A 23,002-nucleotide genomic window follows, 5' to 3' on the forward strand; every position below is an offset into this window, starting at 1 on the left:
GGGTACCTTCACCTTCTTTGATGTTAGACACACTTCTTTGATGTTAGACACACAGTGGGGCACTGGGAGAGGTGGCTAATGAATAATCTGCATGTAGCCAGTTGAGCAAGCCATGTAGGCTAACAGGCTATCTATCTATAAATCAGATGGTGTTGGGCACAGTTTCTGAGAAGCTCATGCATGGACTGATCGATTGCAGAGCCGTGCAAACCTAAGGCTACCTGGGAAAGTTGCTTCGCCACTTTTTGAGGGCTTCCAAGTTGCAGATTGAAGTGCTTGCTTGGTAATGTATATAATGCTTGCTGTTTAGAATGAAATCTTTAATCTTCTCACTCACGCTGAATCTCATTTTAAAAGAACCACCTTGCATTTGGAAAGAGAGGGATTTGTCAGTGGCTCAGAAAATGGAGGCAGCCTGCCTCTGAATCACAACTGGTGAGGAATAATGACAGCAGTGGGCTGTTACCTTCCCATCCTGCTGATGGGCTCCATAAAGGTATCCATCCAGCAGGCCACATGCTGGAGCTCTTCTGATCCAGCATGACTCTTCTTCAGGTACCCAGGACTTCAAAAGCTTGCTCCAGTTTTCAGAACATCACTAGTCCTCATGGCTGACATTCCAAATGCCATAGCTCAACAGACCACTGCAGGTAACCACAGTTTGAACTCAAGACTCCAGGATCTCTCCTGTTCCTTTCTCATCTTCTTGCTTTACCCCATTCCTTCTGCTCTGCCTCTCCCCTCTCCATACTCTCCCCATCATCTGTAAGTAAGGAACTCAGCATGTGTCTGTATAAACAAAGTAACATTTATTTGACCTTTCGCATTACACAGTTCGCTAGGCAAATAAAATATTTGTTCAGTGACTTAAAGGAACTGATATGCTTGGCTCTGAGCAAGAGAGGAGCTGAGTCTTGCGAAATACCAGTCTGGTTGGTTGGTCCTGCATAGGGGCCCCTAATGGGACTTTCCCTCAGGATGCTGGGCAAGGCCAGAATGGTCTGTCTGTGCTGCAGATGATGTGGAACAAGTAACAACATGACCTCCTGATTTCCCTTGGAACGGGAAGTATTAAGGAAGAAGTGGCACTTAAAGCCTGTTTGGGCTCTTTCTGCCCTGGAAGAATTCCTGCAAATTCTTGATTTATCTGTAGCACTTTCATTGCAATTAATTTCCTCTGAGTTCCCTCCTGTTTACAGATCAAGTTTATAGTCCAAGCTTCTTCCTCTAAGTTGTCCTGGGTGATGCAAGTAAGACAGCGATCCCATTTTCCCCTGAAAAACAGCCATTTGTGCCCAGAGAGGAGGGGAGTGCTTGTCCCGAGGTTATGCATCTTCATAGCTGAGTGGGAATTCAAGCCCAGATCTCCCTGCACTCTAAACCACTGCACTGGGGATTTTCACATTGCGAGATTGAGAACGGTAGCTACGTTCCTATGAAAAATGGCATGCTCATCACAACCAATCTTCCCTTGCAATGGAGCACTTGATAGTGGAGCTCTGCAGAGCTAGCCACCAACTATCACCCACCTGAGTGTGCACCCAGACTGCCCTGCAATGTGCAGAGAGCTGAAGTGGCATGCGCATGGCGATTCCCCAGGATACAGACTGATGAGGAAAGGGTTCCTGACACAAAGCAAACTTGAAAAAAGGCCTATCTCCCTGCCATCTTTTAAGTCTGCATACCCTCCTGCTCCATCTGAACACCTTTACCTTGAGCCTGTTGTATGACCTGAATCCCTCTTCTCTTGCCTGCTTCACTATCACCTAGCGTGGTGTTCTTGCAGCCTCTGCAATAGACCCAGTTCCACCCCCAGCTCTGATTCTCAAGCCTTATCTCCCTGCAAGGGAGATCTCCTTTGCAAATCTTGCAAAGGCTGCTTTGGTTGTGCCTTCCATGAGGTTTTCCGCCCCAGCTTCCACTCCCCCTTTTGTATTACATGTTTGCTGAACGCTATTGATTTATGGTTGTTACTTTTACCCCCTTCAGGGAGAAGTCCCAGCCTCCTTTTAAGTCAAGCCCTCTCCTTTGAAGAGCTGACTCTTGTCACTCAACGCTCTCTTTGTTTTCAGTTGCCGGTGAACTCGCTCAAAGCAGAAAAGAGAAATAACTTCCTGGACAAAAGAGCGATAAGCATGCCACTCTCTTGACCTCCCAGCCAAGATTAGCAAAAGATAAGAGCCTGGCACCTGGTTAATTTACTGCTGAAAGGCAGCAAATAGCTTTTTTTCTAATTTTCAGATTTGTGGCCAGTTCTCCTTCCCTCCCATATACCTGGAATGGGAACTCATGTTTTCAGAGGACTGGGCTCCTGTACCTTCAATAGCTGGAGGACTGAGGTACTATCAGCTGATGTGCCTGGCATGAGATACTACGCTTGCTGAAGTCCCTTTTATACATAGAAATTAAGAGTACAGGAACACTGTCCTCTTTTGCAGCTGCCTACCCTATTTGCGGGACGCGGGTGGCACTGTGGGTTAAACCACAGAGCCTAGGACTTGCCGATCAGAAGGTCGGTGGTTCGAATCCCCGTGAAAGGGTGAGCTCCCGTTGCTCGGTCCCTGCTCCTGCCAACCCAGCAGTTTGAAAGCATGTCAAAGTGCAAGTAGATAAATAGGTACCACTTTGGTGGGAAGGTAAACGGCGTTTCCGTGCGCTGCTCTGGTTCGTCAGAAGCGACTTAGTCATGCTGGCCACATGACCCGGAAGCTGTCTGCGGACAAACGCCGGCTCCCTCGGCCAGTAAAGCGAGATGAGCGCCGCAACCCCAGAGTCGGTCACGACTGGACCTATTGGTCAGGGGTCCCTTTACCTTTACCTTACCCTATTTGCAGGGCAACAGAGCATAAAAATCACTTGCTTTTCTTCCTGATTGTGCTGGAACCTTTAACAGCAGCCAAACTTGCAGAAATGTTGCAGGTGAAGCTTTCTCCCCGTCACCAGATGTGAGTGGTATGAAAACCTTCCCTTGCTTAAATCCCCTCCATCAAAGTCTACTGAGGTGGTCAGATACAAACGGCTCACAGCTCCTGCACCTTTAATGGGAAGAAACACCTGTTGATATTTCCTCTTCTACATAGCAATTAAAGTTGCAAGATCCCTCTCCTCCTTCCCCATCTGCTGACCCTGGGGCCTAGAGCTGAGTGAAAAAGGGACTTCTGAAGTTCTCTGCCCTACTTGCCAGCAGAAGAATTGGAGGGGAAATTCCACTGAATAATCTTGGAGGGTAGAGAAATTATCCAACCATTTCTCACCATCTGCAATGGAAGCAGCTCAATCCCCCTTTTCTAACTTTTGTTGTCATTTCTGCTGCTGCAAAATGTCTCTTTTTGATTGAATTTAGTCTACTGAGGATGGCAGGTTTCAGTTCTGAGCTGCACTCAGAACTGTGAGTGAAATTATTACTTACTCTTCTTTTCCTCCATTAACTCCTGTGTTATCCTGCTGGATTCTAGTTTCCTACCACATTGTGATTATTGTGGGAGCAATTTTTTCCCCTTAAAAGACTGCCCTCATTGAAGGTCACCCACAAGAAAGGTCTCACAGAGAAATTTGTTGAATTCATAAGAGAAGCTGTCAAGCTACACCAGAAATATCTGGATGCTGATGCGCTTGATTGCCATGGAGGCAATTGTTCAGCATTAAAATGCTTTTCAGCTTGGTTTTGTCCTGGAACTGTAATAATCTTTGATTTCTGACAATTAAGTGCACTGGCTTACCCTCTTGGATGTTGGATGCCGGATTAACAGTGGAGTTATGAATGTTTACAGCTGGGGTTGGGAACCTCAGGTTTGCAGGCCAAATGAGGCCCTCCAGGCCTCTTTCTCTGGCCCCCAAGCCTCTCCCTGGGCTATGCCAACTCCTAGGTCACACCTTCCACCAGCCCTGTGGCTGCCTGCCTCAAGTGCTTTTGTCTGCTGGAATGTGTCCTTGAACTGTGCTTTGCCTCTTGCTTTCCAGATGGTGAGGTATAGAGAGAGGTCTGTGTGTAAACCTCTGACTTTTGTATGGCTGGATTGTTCATTCCCTACAAAGAGTCACATCCACCACTTCACCTTCCTTTATCTCTCACCCTACCCACCCACCACTATCATGCAGGTTCTGGAAGGTTCTCCGGATAGGAATGCAGCCCTTGGACTGAAACCTTTCCCGCCCCTGGATTTCAAGCATGAAATTGCATGACTTGAACAAAGTTAGTTGCGCCCAATTCCTTTGCTCTCGTCATGGTCAAGTGGATCAACCCTCAGAGGTGTGGATGATCAAAGCATGGCACTAATAAACTAGGGTTGTCTAAAGACCATCCCAGGACAGACACACAAGAGCCCTGGGCTCTCTTTGAGGGACAGCCACAACTCTGCCACAAGAAGCAGAGTGCATGCTTTGCATGCACAACATCTCAGGGTGCCTCCAGCACAATGATCTCATTTAATAGGTCTGGGAAATATCGCTGCCTGCAATCTTTGGAAACCTTCAGTCAGTCATACAGCATTTAGCTAAATGGACTAATAGTCTGACTCAGCAGGAGTCAGCTCCCTGTGGAAAGTCATTTTGTCAGGATAGCTCCTGTCCCACAAGTAAATTGTTAGATGGGGCAACCCGCAGCAGCTTGTAGGACGGCACCCAAGCAATTTTGCATGCCCATCCTACCTCCTGCTGAGAAGGATGATTTCTCCATGGTGTGGCTATTTTGCACGCACAGGCAAAGCTGCAGGTCCAAACTTGTCAAATCCTGGTAAAAACCGACAGAAGGACCATAGCTTAGTGTCAGAGCATCAGATTTGCATGCAGAGGGTCCCAGATTCAATACCTGGCATCTCTGGGTAGGCCTGGGAGAGCACCTTGCCTTAAACCATGGACAGCCACTTCCAGTCAGCCTAGGAAATACTGAGTTAGGTGGGGCGATGCTCTGACTGAGCCTGAGAACCTTAGGTTGGGTTCCCAAGGATGGTACAGTGAAGGATGTTGAATTCACCTAATGCTAAAGGATGGGTCAGAATAACTCTTGCAGCAGAACACTGAAGCAAATGTTCACCTGACTCTTTCTTATTATGTATATGCATTAGCTGAGTAATGTTGTTTGGCCCTGAAGTTCTACCTGTCAGGTATTTTGTAGACATAAGCCTGAGGCTGAGAGAGAAAGGAAGATTCCTTGTGGTGGACAAGAGATTTTTGAAGTAGGCATTTTCCAGCTCACAGTCCAAGCCATAAGTTCTAACGTTGCCCCACTGAACTCAGCAATCTTCCCTTCTAAGTAAACATGCTGCAGGATAGCTTTTTACTGAGGGAAATGAGAACCCCTAATTGTTGGGTGCTTTTCTATAATGGTGGCCCCCTCTTTCTCCCTTGCAAAGTCCTTGCCCCTCCAAAGCGCCATGTCAAACCTGCGCAGCTTGTTGAATGAGGTCAGTTCTGCCTCACACCCCGTTCACGTCAACAGTTGCTTCAGCTAAAGAACTCTCCAGTGTGCTACAACTCCCACTCTGTGAGATGTTGCCAAATAAGGGTGGCCATGTGCCCTACTTTCCAGAGGACACTCTCTGTTTAAAGGGTTGTCTGGTTTAAATTTAAAGACCTCTAAGATGGGAGAGCAGGAGGGGTCTTGAAATTACCCTTCAACAGTCAGTACCTGGACAGGAGGCTGAGCAGGAACATACAGGCTACCTGGTCATGGTCTTCCCCACTTCTATGGGATGTATTGCATATCTACTTGAAGTATAGCAATTATTTACAAATGTGCCTTTACATGTATATATATATATATACATTAACATGTGCAAATTTTATGTAAAGCACTTCATTCTTTCGTCCTTTTTTTTTTTTTTGGTAGTGCATAAATGATCACCTTATAATTGCTGAGCAGTACAGAACTCTTACAAAACAGATAGGAAGCCCACCTGAGAAACAGCTCTAGTTCATCAACACCCTCAGAATCCCTTATATGGTTTCTTTTGCATATGGGGAAACCTCCTATCTCATTTAGAAATTTGCTTTCAACCTAATCTGGTCGAAGTTTCAGGCCTTAAGCAAACTGTCCACCCCACCAATGAGGCATATTACAACTCTTTTTGGCTTCCGATGAAAGTCCTCAGAGGTTTCCGTCAAAGTAGAACCCTCAAACCAATTTGGAATGCCATGTTAGGCAGGATTTCAGGGGCAAGTCAAGCCACTACCAGAATAAAGCCTTCTTTGCAGGGTGCCTCAGTCTGGTCCAGGAAGGAAGATGGCTTCCTCTCTGGAAAGCACCCGAGTCCTTGTATTATTCTCACAGAACTTCACTGGGCAGAATCCTTCCTTTGGGGAAAGGTCTGGTAAGGAGTGTGTAACCAGTTTTCCCGAATCATGTGCCCTCCTCACCAATTAGGCCTGGGAAACATGGCCAATGACCAGGGGTGTTGAGAGCTGTAGTCTCTCAGCATCTGGAGACACTGGGGTTGAGGAGGCTGGTGTAAACAGGACATCAAAAAAGCATTTGTTCTTGGCTAGCCCCTACAGCAGGCTTTCCCAAAGCTGGTGCTTTTCAGATGTTCTTGAACAACAACTCCCACCATCCCTGATTATTGGCCATTCTGTTTGGGGCTGGGAATTGAACAACACCTGGAATGCAGCAGACTGGAAAAAGCTACTATACAGAGATATCTAAGGCTGTGCCCCTTTGGTCGTGTAAACACACCTATAGATGGTGCAAATGCCTCCCCCCAACTTGAATTTTTTTCTTGGCTTTCCTTGAAATTGCTAACTTATTCTGCCTGAAGTGAAACCTCCAAATTAACTTTGAATTTCCTTTAGGTGAAATTTTGGTGAAAAGGTTGAGCTGAAACCAACCTTTCCTTCTCATCATTTGTTTTTGGATAGCATTAACTAAACAGTCCCCCCTCCCGCCCCTTCATTGATTCTGCAACACTCTATAAACATTTTAATGAGTCAGAGCTATAAGTCATTAGTTGCTAGGAGTTTTCTGAAGACCATAACAGATGTTTCACATATGTGGCTCTCTTAGCCAACAGCCCATATTATCATCTCTTCTGAGAAAGAGCAGATGTTAGGATCTAAAGGGCTGCAACTTCTTCCAGGGATTGTACAAGTCAACATCTTGTGTTGTGCGTGCTTTGACCATGCATCTTCAGTTTAGTAAAAACATGTAAACAGGCCAGGAGGCTTTGCCTTTAGGCCTCAACAAAACATGACGGTGCTTCCCCTTTGTGGAAAACTTTGGTGGCCACACAATGTAGAAGGAAGACTTCTGTTTCAAATCACCCTTCCTTGCCCCATGTTCCTCAAAAGCCACTTGTGTGTCGCAATGAAATAATCCAAATGGCAGCCGGCCATTTTGGATCTGTCCTTTCACGCCGCCTCAGATCAAAGTCAGGTTAGGTGCGGAGGCTCTGAGGGCCTCCACCTGTGTGTGCTTCCCTTTCCCATAATGTGGTTGGTCCAGTCTTGCATGGCACTGGCAGGTGGATGCCTTGCTGTAGGTGAGCGACCTCTTCTTCTTCTGGCACTTCTGTATCGAGCGGAACACCCGCTTGCAGATGAGGTAGACAATCTCGCAGACAATGAGGACGATGCAGAAGGCAGACGCCCCAACCATGAAGTAGGTGAAAATCTTCTTCTCCGTTGGCCGAGCGATGTAGCAGTCCACTACATTGGGGCAAGGCTTCAGATCGCACTTGACCAGCTTGGGCATGTCAAAGCTCTCCCATATCCTATGCAGGAGGTAGAGGAAGACGATTTCGATAGCCAACTTGAAGAAGAGGGTGAGAACATAAGTCCACCAGAGGCCACCATGTTTCTTGCCAGTATCGCTGTAGAGTTTGGGGCAGTTCTCTCCATTCTTTAACCGGTTTTTCCTCTCCCTGTCCTCGCGGTAGGCCACATGCATTATAACCAGCAGCGAAGGGCAGGTGACAAAGATAAGCTGCAGGGCCCACAGCCGGGTGTGGGAGATGGGGAAGTAGTGGTCAAAGCAGACGTTGGTGCATCCGGGCTGACGGTGGTTGCAATCAAACTCCTTCTGCTCATCCCCCCACACTCGCTCAGCAGCCACCACATAAACCAGGACTCGGAAGACAAAGACAACGGAGAGCCAGATGCGCCCAAAAGCGGTGGAGTATTTGTTCACCCCGCTCAGCAGGCCCTGTAGGGTCTTCCAGTCCATGGTGACGGAAGTCTGTGGAGCTCCTGCTCACTTGAGCCTGGAAGGGAGGAAAGAGAGAAAAAAGAAACTGTGCGTAAAAAAAATATTATTTCAACACTTCAAGATGGCGCCCCATACATTTGTAACCAATAACTGGCTGGCTGGTTATTCAAGCACTCAGGGTACCTGCCAGAGCTGGCTCTCTGAGGTGGTGAGGGATGAGATGGCTCCTCCTTCCATTACACCAGTGTTGGGGAACCTGAGGGCCAGGAGCCCCTTCTATCTGTGCCTCACCCAGGCCATACCCCTCACCAGCCCTGCTTCTCATCCTCCTTGATTGTTTTTTTCCTGGCTGGAATGTGTCCATGATCATACCTTTTGCTCTCCTGGATGGAGGATGGTGAGGTGTGTGTGTAGAAGCTAGACTACTGTGCAAAGCAAACATTGACATTTGTTGCTTCACCTACTTTTACTTTTGCCACTGGCCCTGCCAAACGTGCCCCCCCGAAAGGAAATTGGTCCTTGGGCTTAAAAAGGTTACTCATCCCTGCATTATTTGCATGGAAACAGATCTAACTTTCACTTTGGTCTTTTTTCAACACTGGTAATGGGAAGACGACAGGCTGACCATGCGGCCCACACAGATCTGTCCTCCACTTCCTCACTGCTACTCCCTGCCTCTCAGTATCTGCTGCCTGAGGCATCCGTGCCACACAGCCTAAGGGTAGGGCCAGCTCTGGGACCTGCAGGCTGTCTGGCTAGGGAAGGGCATTCATTACAAGGGGACTAACTGAGGAAGTCTCCTTCCATCAGTGGGCCAGAGAGAAGGCTGGCCATACTCCTAGTCCCTTATAGATGTCTTTGGGCTGGATTTACTTTCTGGACTAAACAATGAAGACACTTTCTTGCTGGTGAGATGCTGCTTTTTGCTCCATCTGTCTTTACCTTGCCATATCTTCAATTGCATAGGGAGTAGACCTATTAGACTTTCCGTCTGCCCAGCCATTCAATTTTATACCACCTACTGACAAAGCCCAAAGTAACTTATTTCAAAGTAAAATATTTCAACTATAAAACACACTGCAGAACTGCCCAACACTCCAGATTAGACTACTGCGATATGTACCTGGGGATTGAGGAGGTCACCTGAATGTTTATGCTCAGACAGTGTCTGGGGCTGGTTTTAATTGGATGGAACAGTATTCCCCACAATTACACTTCTAGGGTTACACTGCATCATGGATTCTGTAGTCCTCCAAGGCTTCACTGACGCTCGTGCACACGTGTTTTGGGCTGAACTGAACTGTTGTGGGTTTTATGGTCTCAGATCTTTACAAAGTATAATATTTACTTTATTTCACCTAAAGTTCTGGAACACTTTTCTGTTATGGAGGAATGCTAGATTTTGACCCAAATTCTGTTATGGGTCATATTTGTCAGCAATTCTCATGGAAACATGAAGAGGTGAATAGCATAATCTGGATTTATCTAGGCCTCTTTATTAAGCACACCGATTTACTCTTTCTGAAAGTGTTGATGTCACAAGATTTATTAACCTGGGCTGGCAGACAAGCAACAACAATTCTTAGTTGATTAATTCTAGCTTACTCACAGTCTCAGTAGCTTCTTGGCACTTCCTTAGAATAATTAACTTACAGGCCAAGGACGTAATCAGAAAATAGGTAAGTAGGAGCAAGGGTTTTGGCTTGACACACCCTGTTCTGAATTTAGCACCTGGTGCTCAGTCTGGGATTCACAAGCCACCGAGATGCAGCCCCCATGAAGTACCATGGACATGAATTAGAATCTCACAGCCAAATAATGACCTCTTAAATTCAGACCTAGTACTTCTCAGGTGCTTGGGAAGGCCCATAGCTCAGTGACAGAGCATGTGCTTTGTAAGCACAAGGTCTTGGGTTCCATCAGGGGCATCTCCAGGTGGGGACATTCAGGCAGAGAATGTCCCCTGCCTGGAGAGCCCCTGCCAGTCAAGTGTTGGTGATATTGCCAATGGTCTGACTCAGTGTAAAGGTAAAGGGACTCCTGACCATTAGATCCAGTCATGGCTGACTCTGGGGTTGTGGCGCTCATCTCGCTTTATTGGCCGAGGGAGCTGGCGTACAGCTTCCGGGTCATGTGGCCAGTATGACTAAGCCGCTTCTGGCGAACCAGAGCAGCGCACGGAAACGCCATTTACCTTCCTGCTGGAGTGGTACCTATTTATCTATTTGCACTTTGACGTGCTTTCAAACTGCTGAGTTGGCAGGAGCAGGGACCGAGCAACGGGAGCTCACCCTGTCGCGGGGACTCAAACCGCTGATCTTCTGATCAGCAAGTCCTAGGCTCTGTGGTTTAACCCACAGCGTCACCTGCGTCCCTACCTGACTCAGTGTAAGGCGGAGTAATTGCTTGAGCCCATGCAAAAGATCCTAGGTTCAATTCCTGGTATCTGCAAGTAGCACTGGGAGAGTTTTCACTCTGAAACCCTGGAGAGCTGCTGCCAGTCAGCGTGGATGCTACTGAGTGAGATAGCCTGATTTGGTGTGAGCCAGCTTGTTTGTTTTGCTCCCTCTGACTTGTCAGAATCTCATATACAGTGGCAGAATGCAAGCATTGGGGTTGCTGTTAAGGGCATCTGAAATGCATCCCTCATCCCATCTAGGTCAGGTTTTTCCAGGACAGCAGTAGCTCTTCCTTAAGCAACCTAATTAGATTTTAGTCAGCTGTCTAACCAGTCTTTCCCTTTCATCCCTAGTGGTGTGCGCAATCCACCCACTTAGCTTTTTACCCTCTGGAAGGAACACACCAGAGTGGTGGAATAGCTTTCCTTTTAACTCTTAGTTCCCTAGCTTCTTTTTCCATTGAGATTCCATGGGGGGTTAAATGTAGGGATGGGAGAACCTGTCACTTTCGGCTGCTCTCAGTTTCTCACTTTTGCCATCTTAAGTTCAGTCCTCTATATTTCCAGGTCAGTTTGCATTTTTAAAAGGTCCTTATGAAAATCCATCAGAATTTCAGCGCAAATTTCTCCTAATGTACACACTTTTGCAAAGCAATTTATCCTAATAAGGTGCTGTTTCCATAAACTGTACAAGTATTTTAATGGACACTTTACCTTAATAGATGCATTTTTACACACATTACTTAGCTGGGGAATTTCAACGCAAATTCGGAGAAGTGGGAATTTCATTGAATGACTGTGCTTTGGAATACTTATTGTTTCAGAAAGTGAGTCAGGCAGGTTCCGGAGATCCGTTCTTAACCTGAAACTGTTCTTAACCTGAAGCACCACTTTAGCTAATGGGGCCTCCCGCTGCTGCCATGCTACTGGAGCACAATTTCTGTTCTCATCCTGAAGCAAAGTTCTTAACCCGAAGTACTATTTCTGGGTTAGCGGAGTCTATAACCTGAAGCGTATGTAACCTGAAATGTATGTAACCCGAGGTACCACTGTATATGTTTGCCTGTTACTCCGGGCTCCTTTGGGAGGAAGAGTAGGCTATAAATTTATTCATTAAATTATAAGTTAAATAAATGTGAACTGAATCAAAATTCGTCCCCCACCCCTAGTTAGATACTTGTCCTTTGGGTTGTGTACTTGCTTTTTTTTGCCAAGCGCAGTTCTACTGTTCATTTTAAAACAATGTGTTATTGCATTGCAATTTTATATCTCTATTATTACTGTATTTTTCGCACTATAAGACGCACCAGATCACAAGACGCACCTAGTTTTTGGAGGAGGAAACCAAGAAAAAAAAATATTCTGAATCTCAGGAGCCAGAACAGCAAGAGGGATCGCTGCACAGTGAAAGCGGCAATCCCTCTTGCTGTTCTGGCTTCTGGGATAGTTGCGCAGCCTGCATTTGCTCCATAAGATGCACACACATTTCCCCACCCATACTTTTTAGGAGGGAAAAAGTGAGTCTTATAGAGCAAAAAATACGGTATATAACAGCAAGGCCAGTCATGGCAAACAACGTGCAGTCATTCGTTAAAGTAAACATGTGGGTAGAGAAAGCCCTGCCAACATATGCTTTTAATAAGGAGAAAAAAAGACATTTCGTTTGAGGAATGGCCATTTTTCCTACGCACTGAGCTGCAAAATCAGATCTTGCTTTGCCATGTTTTCCACAACCGAGAGGCTCCCAGTCCCCCAATCTCAAGAAATTTACCACAACCAAGGACCTCTCAAGAAGTCAAGGCAAGCTTAACCATATCAACGTATGCATTTAAATACATGACACCAAAGTAGTCAATTTTATGCCTATATTGAGAATAGGGAAGTTTGGGTGTTTCCCCAGCAATTAAGGTGTCTGTTTGCTCTGCTTTTAGAGTGGGCAGTCCTCTATTTGAAGCAGTTCTCTATTTGTATGGTATTTGTACAAGATCAGATTAAATATAAAAGGATTTTAACAGTCCTTACCTGGGCAACAGGCCCATGGAACTGCATTTCTCTTTATATTGTGTTCATGATTTCTAAATGTGATAAATTAGCATATGCCAGAATTTTCAAAGGAGGGACTTTTGTCTGGGCAGCAGCAAGGGAAGAAGTGGGTAACCCCCTATCTGCTGCAATGCCAATAATTATGTAACATTCCCTCCATAAGCTGTCATTTGCATCTGAAAGATCACACAGGTTAAATGCACAGGTACATGGAAGGTTATGTCTTGGTGGTTCGTTCCTGAAAGACAAGGAGAAGGGTGCCTGCCTACAACACATGCCCTCTCAATAAATATGTGACCCTGAGTTTCTTAGTTCTTGCAGGCATTTCCTGTGCAAAGGTGAGAGGTGCCAACTGGATGTGGCAACTGTCTGGCATCAGGAGGAATGGACTGTCTTCTGTAATGTAGAACACATGGGCTGGGCTGCCGATCCAGCGAGACTAGAGAACGAGATCAGAGCAGTTATTCCTGAAGGACAGGATCAGAATGGTAGAGAACATGACAGGAAGAATTTTGTTTGTGTTATTTTAAGGGTCTTCTTTGGCGTTATTGACACCACATTTAGTTGACTGAAAACCTTTTCGAAGACTAAGGCAGCAAGAATCCTGATCTTTTAGTGAAATATGTAAAAGCTTGCTTCATTAGATTAGTGCACAATTTCTGTATAATAACATGCTGTGAGATCTGAAAAGTGGGTCTTTTTATGGGCACATGAAATAAAACGTGAGTGTCTAACTTTGCTGTAATTCTTTTTGCTTCTGTTAATATTGCAAGTGCATGTTAAAAGCAGATAACATGCACAAAGACTGTGAAAAGGTATTGGTTAAAAAATAATTGTGGCTACTGCATCAAGCTTAAGTGTGGCATTTAATTTGGTGTTTCAGGCTTTTTGGGGTGCTATGATTTGCAAAGGTGTGTTTAAAGGAAGCCACTTGTACATCTGATTAAGTAATGGTATTTACACAACTGCTGGAGTTTGATTTGCTAACTTGTAAAATCAAGTTGGCTTGCTTATGACACATCACTGCAGGCACAATTATCTTAAATGGGGCACCCATAAGTTGTAATTTGCCGTTTTGCTTGACTTCTACCTGGGATACCAAGAAAATAATGTAAGCAATGGGCTTCTCTCAAGGTATGTCAGATAGATGGCAACAGTGAGATTCCTGAATTGCAAGGGGTTGGATGAGACTAAAGTGTTCTCTCGATGTTAACCAATTTCCATTATGTGATTCCAGGATGGCTCTCTGCTCCTGTGCCTTTAACAGCAGCTGGACACAGAAACTCAATGGTCAAAGCTTTCACTATTGGAATACCGCCAGGAAAAGCATCACCTGCTAGATTTGTTTGTGCCAGGTGGTCAGATGCAAAAGTGGAAAGGGCCACTGGACCTTTAATAGTTCTGTGGAGGAGGGCATTTTTAATTTGCAGGAGAAGAATCACCTTCTGAATGTCTTTACACACCTATTAAAGACACAGCAGCCCCACTCCTCTGTTGCATCTGGCCATCCTAGAGTCAGGACATATTTACATCCTTACTCCAGTAAAAGCAAACAGTTGGTAGTTTTAAAGGTTGCCTCCATTACCTGAGTGTTTTGATTTTGGAAGTCGTCCAATATATAATCTCAAGAGTTTATTAACAGCTAAGGTATTGTCAAATACTATATAACCATTACTCATCGGGTCTGAAATGTTTGCATGCAAAATAATGTAACCAACTTCCACCCAAACAAACAGATATAAACAAGGTCACTGAAGTCGTCTTCTTTTGCTCGCTGACTCATTTAATGGGCTTAAGCCTTGCTTAGATTGAATTCCAGAGAAGCACTGACATTTCTCCAGTATGGTTGCCAAATGACCAGAAAAACAAAGGTTCTAAGCCTTAAACAGCACCTTGATCTGGACAAATCAACAGAGAATATTTTTACAGCAGCCTTCCCCAATGCCATGCCTGCAACTTTTATTTATTCATCTTACTACAACTCGCATGAGCCCCAGCAAACACGGCCAATAGTCAGGAACTTAGTAGCCACAAACATTAGAGGGCACTGGGTTTGTTGCTTTTTGAAATACAGTCATCTACCAGCATAGTTTGCTGATCCAGTTGCTGATGCCGGCAGAGGAGCAGGGGCCAGTGGAAAAAGTTGGCAACCCTACCATCCATTGATACTGCACTCTCACTTTTATTTGGTTTCTGCCATTCCTCTGCCTAGCTTAATACTCGTGTCTTAAAACAGTAATACAGTGGTACCTCTGGTTAAGTACTTAATTCATTCCGGAGGTCCGTTCTTAACCTGAAACTGTTCTTAACCTGAAGCACCACTTTAGCTAATGGGGCCTCCTGCTGCCGCCGTGCCGCCGGAGCACGATTTCTGTTCTCATCCTGAAGCAAAGTTCTTAACCTGAAGCACTATTTCTGGGTTATCGGAGTCTGTAACCTGAAGCGTATGTAACCTGAAGCGTATGTAACCCGAGGTACCACTGTATTTGGAATTCCTCATAGTTGAGGGCAGCCAATGTTTAAAAGTACCCTTCCCCTTTGCTTTTAAGAGCACATGCAGACACGGGATGAGGTCAAGCTTTTCCTGGCCTGCGAACAGATGGTGTTGGGAAACTAACCGCTCAGTTTCTGTTATTTCAGGTTTTTGTTAACAACACAGGAGCAGGGCTAGTAAAGCAACGGCAACCCTGATTATAGCTTAATCTTAAGTGCACTGCTGCAACTAGGCAAACAGACAGGCTTAGTAACTCCCAGCTCCCCCTAGGGTGGGACATGGGTGCCTCCACCTTTAATAGCAATGTAGCTGAAGGCATTTCAGCAGGTGCAACTTGCATGCAGAGCTACACCTGCTGGAATTCCCTCATCTAGAGCGCTCTCCTCTTTTGCATCAGGCTGGTCCATCATTACCTTGCACCTCAAATCTCGACTGGGGAGGGGGAGGGCTCAAAAAGAGCTGCTTCTTTAGCAGGATGCACGTGACATGTTTTCTGGTCTCACAAAAACCTGCCCAGAGCAAACAGGCTTGTTCACCATTACTGTGCTTTTGGCTCCTGCATTCCAGGCAGTACTTAAATGGGAGTTAGCTGCTGAGCGAGTGCACTGCAGGTGAGCTGATAATCTAACCTTCAGGCCTGAAAGGGGGGGCATTAACCTCTTAACTGCTGGAGCACCCGGGACCCATCTGCAAACCATGTCTATTTGGCTAACCACGTCCCACTGTTTTGGGCAAGGGCAGCTATGCCTGGCTGCCATAGGTGATCAGGAATTTCATGCAGGCGAGCGAGCAGGTTGATGCCAGGGACAGAGTGCTCTGTCCCTCCTCCACCAGGCGACTGTGCTCCCATGCTAGCTGCAAAGGAGAGAAAGAGAGCAGGCTATTTGACTCTTAGCAGACTAGTAACTTAGGGCCGCCATATTTCAAAACGTAAACACCAGGATACCCTGAAAGTTGTTGAGCTTTCCAAAAAGCGATTTTTTGGATTGACTTGTCTAAGATCCAGAACAAAGCCTCACCTTTTGGAAATTTCCCCCGGATGTCAATTCCGCCTTTGAAATCCTGGTAATGTCTGGGAAAATCTGGACGTATGACAGCCCTAAATTTCATAGGCTTAGAAGCAGGGGAAACTTCCTTGTACTGAGTCAGCTGTTGGTCCATCTAGCAGCTCATTGCTGTCTGCACTGACTGGCAGTGTCTCCCCGTGGTTTAGTTTGAGGACATTCCCTGTAGACCTTCTGCATGAAAGCAGATGCCCTAGCACTCAGCAGCAAGTCTGGCCTAGTGGAAACAGTGATGGAACTGAGACCTGATTGCAGACCCACTACAGAGGCTTGTTCTAAAGATTCAGGGAAGCTATGCCCCTCTCAGCCCCCTCTTTCCCATGTGACAGGAACTGAAACTACAGTGCTACCTCAGGTTACATACGCTTCAGGATACATACACTTCAGGTTACAGACTCCACTAACCCAGAAATAGTGCTTCAGGTTAAGAACTTTGCTTCAGGATGAGAACAGAAATTGTGCTCTGGTGGTGTGGCAGCAGCAGGAGGCCCCATTTGCTAAAAAGGTGCTTCAGGTTAAGAGCAGTTTCAGGTTAAGAACGGACCTCCGGAACGAATTAAGTACTTAACCCGAGGTACCACTGTATAGCAGTCTACCCAGCTAGCAGGTCTGTTACAGTTTTGCAAGAGTAATTTGCAATTAGAATGTTTTATAAATAGATAAAGGTAATCAACGGGACTCAGTTCAACCCCATAGTCCCCAAAGCCAAGACAAATCACCCTCACTCTTCCTCAAATGATTAATCACAATGCTTTGCATTGATTTATCATTTTCTGAGTATTCTTCAATATATCTTTGATTATATTAACACCAATAGCTTTATAAATCATCCAGATACCTAGGTGCTGCACAAACATTAAAAACATACCCAGTTTACAACTGAGTAATGCAGGCTTACAATAATTATGCCAGTGACTTTTTCAACTGCTCTTTAAAGAAGGGAGCTGCCCCCCCCCGTGGCCCTTCAGATGGTGTGGAACATTCCAGATCCCTTAATGTTTTATTATTGACCATATTGAGTGGGGATGATGGGAGTTGGAGTCCAGTAACATTTGGAGGGCTATGGGCCTAGCCCCACTCTTTGATGTAAGGATAGACCTAATTTAGCACGGATGGGCAACTGAAGCTGAGGGAGAAAGGAGCTGGCTTAAAAGACACCTGATGAATGCATGACTGAGGTGAGACTTGAACCCAGACCTTCTCAGTTCGCGGCTCACTTCAGGGGAAGCAAACATGGTACCCTCCAGATTTTGCTGGACTACAACTCACATCATCTCCAGCCACTAGATGATGGGAGTTGCGCTCTAGCAACATGAGGAGGGCACCACGTTGGTTGCCCTTAGCTTGCTTTGTTGTTCTTGGGCAGTATTAAAAGCTTTCCAAACACATACACACACACAACGTGGGGGAAAAATAAATACAGTATACAAATTTAGGGTTGCAGCCAATCCTAGTTTTGCTCAGAGTAAACCCATTGAACTTAATGGCCATGACTGACTAAGGAACATTAATGTCAATAGGTCTACTCTAAGTAGGACTTGGTTGGATACCACTTATAATAATCACTTTCCCTGTATTTCTTGGGCTTGATACAATATATAGTAAATTAATTGCTCTTATTTTCAAGATTGATAACTCAAGTCATGAGCCTACTTCCATACGTTGTAGTGGTGAGAGCCATCTGGACATAGTCCAATGTGCTACTTGCTTGCAGCTAAGAGCTTGGCTCCTAAGCCAGACTGGCATCTGGGGTGAATTTAAATATGAAATCTCTTCAGGTGACTGTGAGCAAGCCAGGCAAGCCATGGGCAACAGAACAGGGGCAAATTAATGATTGGATCACGAGACAAACATCCTTTGCGCCATCCCCTTTCACCTAATGATGCTGATTGCTTGGCTGTAGGAAGTTTTCATGCATCACCTAATTAACTTATGGAACTCATTGTCACAGGATGTGATCGCAGTCATTAGATTTGACTAGTGCCAAAACATGTCCTCTAGTTTCTTCAAACTTGTCCTCCCCTGTGGAAAAAGGCTTCAACTTTTCTGCCTCTTTTTGAGGGCCTTTTAGAATTCCTTCCTAAAAAACACTTTAAAACAAAACTGATGAACAGCTGTCAGGCACACTGTCAACAGCCTCCCCACCTTTTCATGCTTATTACAGGAGTAGGGAATCTTCTTCAATCCAAAGGCTACATTACCTAGTGGGCAACCTTCTAGGTGCTGCATGCCAGTGGTGCATGGGGCCAAAGGTAAGTGTGCAGGGCAGTTATGCAGCTTTTACCGTTGTATAACTAGAATAGACCGTGTCCCTATTTTCCATGGATGTCCCTGATTTAGAGAAGCTATCCTGGTTTCTGATTTGATCCCGGAATGTCCCACTTTTCCTTAGGATGCCCCTATATTTTTTCCTGAATAATATTGGTGAGTATGCCAGAGGTTTCTGCACAATACCCCCCCACCCTTCAAACAGGCAAGAGACATTATCACTTCTCACGGACAAATTCCAGCCAGGCAAAAATACTCTCCACTAGGGCAAGAGCAGAGCTTTATGCCCTGGACACACGGGCCTTATTTGATAGTTTTAGAATGCCCTTTCTTTTCTCAATATTTGCTGAAGAATGATTAAAAGCACACAGACACAGACACACACACATACATACATACACGGGAAGTATTTGGAACAATGCTTGTTCTGATGGCTTGCAAAAAGAAGAAGCAGAGGAGGAAGAAGAAGAGGAGGAGGAAGTTTTATAAAAAATAGGTCTATAAAAACTGTAAGCAGTGATCCATAGATGGAACCTCCATAGGTAGAAGACTACCTTTGGATACCAGATCTTGCCTGCTGGTGCAATTCCTGGAGATATCTAGCAAGCCCCTCTTGAGAACAGGATATTGGACTAGGAGATCTTTGATGGACCTTTGGTCTAATCCCAATTTTTATTCTCAAAGGATTATGGCTCATAGCCCCTGCTTGTGTGAAATAATAAAGAAAAGGCGAGTAATGGTAGAAATGTATAAAATTATGCGTGACATGGGGAAAGGGGATAGACAACAGTTTTTCTTCCTCTTTCACAACACTGGAACTCATGGACATTCAGTGAAGTTGAGTGTTGGAAGATTCAGGACAGATGACAGAAAACGCTTCTTCACGTAGCACATAGTTAGACTATGGAACTCGCTCCCACTGGAGGCAGTGATGTGCCAGCAACGTGAATGGCTTTAAAAGAGGACCGGGCAAATTCATGGAGGAGGAGAGGGCTATTGATGGCTACTAGCCAGGATGGCTATGCTCTGCCTTCATGGTCAGAGGCAGGAATGCTTCTGAAAACCACTTGCTGGAAACCACAGGAAGGAAGAGTGTGCTTGTGTTTGGGCCCTGATTTTGGGTTTCCCAAAGGCATCTGGTTGGTCACTGTGAGAGAGGGATGCTGGGCTGGATGGGCTATTGGCCTGCTGCAACAGGTTCTTCTTATGTTCTTAAGAGAATGCCTTTGAGCATGCGCAGAGTGCCTTTCTCAAATTGCTAATGTTGAACAAGTTTGGGATTAAGGCTTAAAGTCAGAGGCTGTAACTGATACCAACTGCGAAAGTAAATTGTGGCTGGTTCCCCTGTGTGCACTCATCACTTGATGGCTGCCACTTCACAGGATGAGCTGCATGTGTGAACGGGCTCACTAGTCAAGCCTCGTGAACAAACACAAAGGGAGGGAGCACAGCTTAGTAGTACATGGTGTGCTTTGTGTGCAGAAGGCCCAACTGCCAACATCTCTAGGTAGGGCTGGGAAAGACTCCTGCCTGAAACCTTGGACACCTGAGCTATATGGAAAGGGCTGTGGCTCAGTGGTAGAGCATGTGCTATGCATGCCAAAGGTCCCAGGTTCAATCCCTGGCATCTCCAGCTAGGAGTGAGAGAGACCCTGAAGAGCTGCTGCCAGTCAGTGTAAGCAATGTTGAGCTAGATGGGCAAATGAGCTGACTCTATATAAGGCAGCTTTCTATGTTCCTGTGTTCCAGCACTGCCTATAAGAGGTAGGGCTGGGAAAGACTCCCTGTCTAAAACCCTGGAGAGTGGCTGCCAGCCAGTGTAGAGAGTATTGAGCTAAATGGACCAGTTATCTGACTTGGTATAAGGCAGCTCTCTGTGTTCCAGTGCTGCCTATAGCAAAACTCACTTGCCTCCCCCATCCCTTTTCTAGGACCAACACTTTGAAAAGTCACCATTCAAACACCTGTCCTTAGTGCCGCCTCAGCCATGACACTTCTCTCTGCTGCAGGCCTGACCCAGCCCTCTGTCATTCTACCTTTCCTAAACATCTGGTGATAATAGACTTCCTCATAATCTCACCCACTCTTCCCCTCAGTAATGTCGGAGTCCCTCAGGGTTAACAGATGTCTTTTGTTTCAAACCCTCAGTCTCCTAGAACTTTATTAAGGCCCTTTTATTTCAAAGGCCCAGCCTTCTGGGGAATGCCAAAGGGCCATTTGATGGCTCTATCAGTGCCTTTTATTTTCAACCCATCCCCTATATCGGGGTCTCTAATATTTTGGGGGGGCCTGAGGGCACATTTGGAAAGCTATCATGAGCACCACAAAATGCCCATTTCCCAGAGGAAAACCCTCCGAGATACCCAAACAACCCACACAACCCTCGACAAATAAAATACAGGCAAAATAGCCAGTCAACCCTCACAAAAGGCAATCCCCCAAAGCCAAACCCCTCGTTTTAAAGTTATTTTTACTAACAACAGCAGTAATAATAACACCGGGGAGAGCCAGGAGGCGGGCACTAAGGCAGATGCCCAAGGGCACCACAGTGCCCACAGATGGTAGTTTGTAGACCCTGACCTAAGTGGTTCTCACCACCAGCCTCCTTTGTAAGCAAATGCAGGTCTGAGACCCTACCTGTGATCTACTCCTTAGGGCGCAAATCCTAGAGACACTAATATCAATGTGTAAATATGAAGTAAGCACCTCCTTAGGGGCCAGTGTCACCTGGGGGTGGGTGGGTCGACTGCAGACTGGTGCAGGGAGAAAAGGATTAAGCCCTGCCTACAGGCCCCACTCTGAATCGGGGCCCCACACGGTTACGCTTCCCTTGAAAATGCAGCTAGCATGAAGCACGCACTAACAGTAACTTGAAAAATGGACAGATCCTTTACATGGGGCTGAATTCTGTTGACTGCAGCGAGACTTGCTTCCAAAAACTATGCATACAATTGCATTTACTTCTTAGATCGTGAAGTCTTTTCTTTCTTTCGCACTCTCTCGTAACAGAAGGATTGAACACATGCCCAGCTTTTTCCTACTGAAGTCAAAGGTGCTTTCAAATGATCATGCCCCCATTAAAGAACTGTCAGCCTTCCACCCCCCACAAAGATGCACCCCCCAAAAAGACCTCCCTGCCCCCCCGCTTTAGAGTTCAGATTCTCAGCCCCAACAGTCTCTAAGGTGCGTCAAGCCACTTACAGAAAAGCATAAGAGGGTGTAGTAGGCACTTTCTTTATAACAGACATTTTAAAAAAGCCTTTCCTTTTAAATAAGAATTGCCAACCAGGTTTGATTTGTTCTTGGGCAAGCCGTCAGGAAGATTTCTTCTAGGCAGATCTAACCACCACGGTGTTATTGGAGCCTGAGCAACGAAAACGCCTCGTTCAGATGCTATTCACTCAGAATAATCTGTGCCACTTCCTCGATCCACCGGTATAAAGTTAAATTCTACTTACCAACTCAGAATCTCCCTTGATCTCCCTTGCCAACTTCGGCCAGAGAAAAGCTGGGAAGTCTCCCTGGAGGCAAGACCCCGTACCTTTAGGGTTTATGCCATAAAACTTTCTCCCCGTCCTGCATAGGGAAGCGCCAAAAAAGCCGGGCTCATTGCACTGTAAGGAGCTGCCTTATTTTTGTGTGAGCAATAAGGGTGTGGTGCCTCTTGGGTTGTGCAAGAAGAAAGGAATCCTTTCTGAGTTGCGAAGGGGGTGGCAGAGAGAGAGGCTTTGGCTCAGCCGGTTTTCTGCAGCTGATGGGGCTGCAAAAGTGCATACGGGACCCAGAGGCGGTGTGGGACAGCCTAGCACACACAATACCCCTTTCCTTTCCCCCCTTTCCTTTGGGATGCCACACTCTCTAAAGCTGGTGTATGTCAAACAAGCCTGTTAGGGCAAGTTGCAGACTAGGTGCGAGGGCAGCTGCTCTTTGAAGATCATGATGGAATGTGGGAGGGAACAGATTAGCACAGCTGCCAATTCTTTTCTTTTTTTTGTCTTAGTATTGAGATTGCACCATCAGGGTATGCACAATATTTTTCTAGGAACTCTAACCAACAAAGACCCAAAGCACAGGAGACAATAAAGGAGAGGGAACAACCACACAGCTACAGAAGGCGCTTTGGAGGTCCTAGTCCACCCCTATGCTCAAGGGGTGGGGAACAGTTTTCAGCTCAAAGGCTGCAATTCCTTTTGGGGGGCCCCACATGTCATGAGTTGGTGTGGCCAGAGGTGAATGTGGGTGGAGCAATGCAGGCAAATTTTACCTCTGTACAGTAGGCTCATTTCCACACACTCTCTCACACCCCTCTCTATCCTCCACCCATGGAAGCAAGAGACATTATCACAGTTCAAGGACACATTTTGCGTTCAAGGAGGGTGCGAAGCAGGGCACTAGGGGGCGTGGTGAGGCTCCTGGTGGCTGGATAGGCTTGGAAGGCTGCATTTGGTTCCCCATCCCTACCTTAGGCTGAAAAAGAGTTCAAGGGAACTCCAAAGCAGGCTTGCAATATTTCTGTAAATCACAATTAGCTATTTTCCGAACAGTCCAAGTGTAATTTCTATGGTAGTTTATGGTGGGCTTGGTGCTATTCATCCATG

The 23,002-nt window shown here is 45.9% G+C and overlaps 1 protein-coding gene across 1 annotated transcript; it reads right to left on the reverse strand.

Annotated features, from left to right (window-relative positions):
- Positions 1–5,764: 5,764 nt before the first annotated feature.
- Positions 5,765–22,311, reverse strand: GJB3 (gap junction protein beta 3). Its single transcript, XM_082233222.1, has 2 exons — positions 21,863–22,311; positions 5,765–8,192 (listed from the first exon to the last, which is right to left on the reverse strand). The coding sequence occupies exon 2, from the start codon at positions 8,153–8,155 to the stop codon at positions 7,352–7,354; it is 804 nt and encodes a 267-aa protein (XP_082089348.1). The 5' UTR covers positions 8,156–8,192; positions 21,863–22,311; the 3' UTR covers positions 5,765–7,351.
- Between the last annotated feature and the right edge of the window lie 691 nt (positions 22,312–23,002).

This window comes from Podarcis vaucheri, assembly GCF_965113315.1.
Source record: "Podarcis vaucheri genome assembly, chromosome: 7".
NCBI lineage: Eukaryota > Metazoa > Chordata > Lepidosauria > Squamata > Lacertidae > Podarcis > Podarcis vaucheri.

Coding starts and splice junctions, on each gene's coding strand:
- GJB3 (XM_082233222.1), bottom strand. CDS start 8,155: ATGGACTGGAAGACCCTACAGGGCCTGCTGAGCGGGGTGAACAAATAC.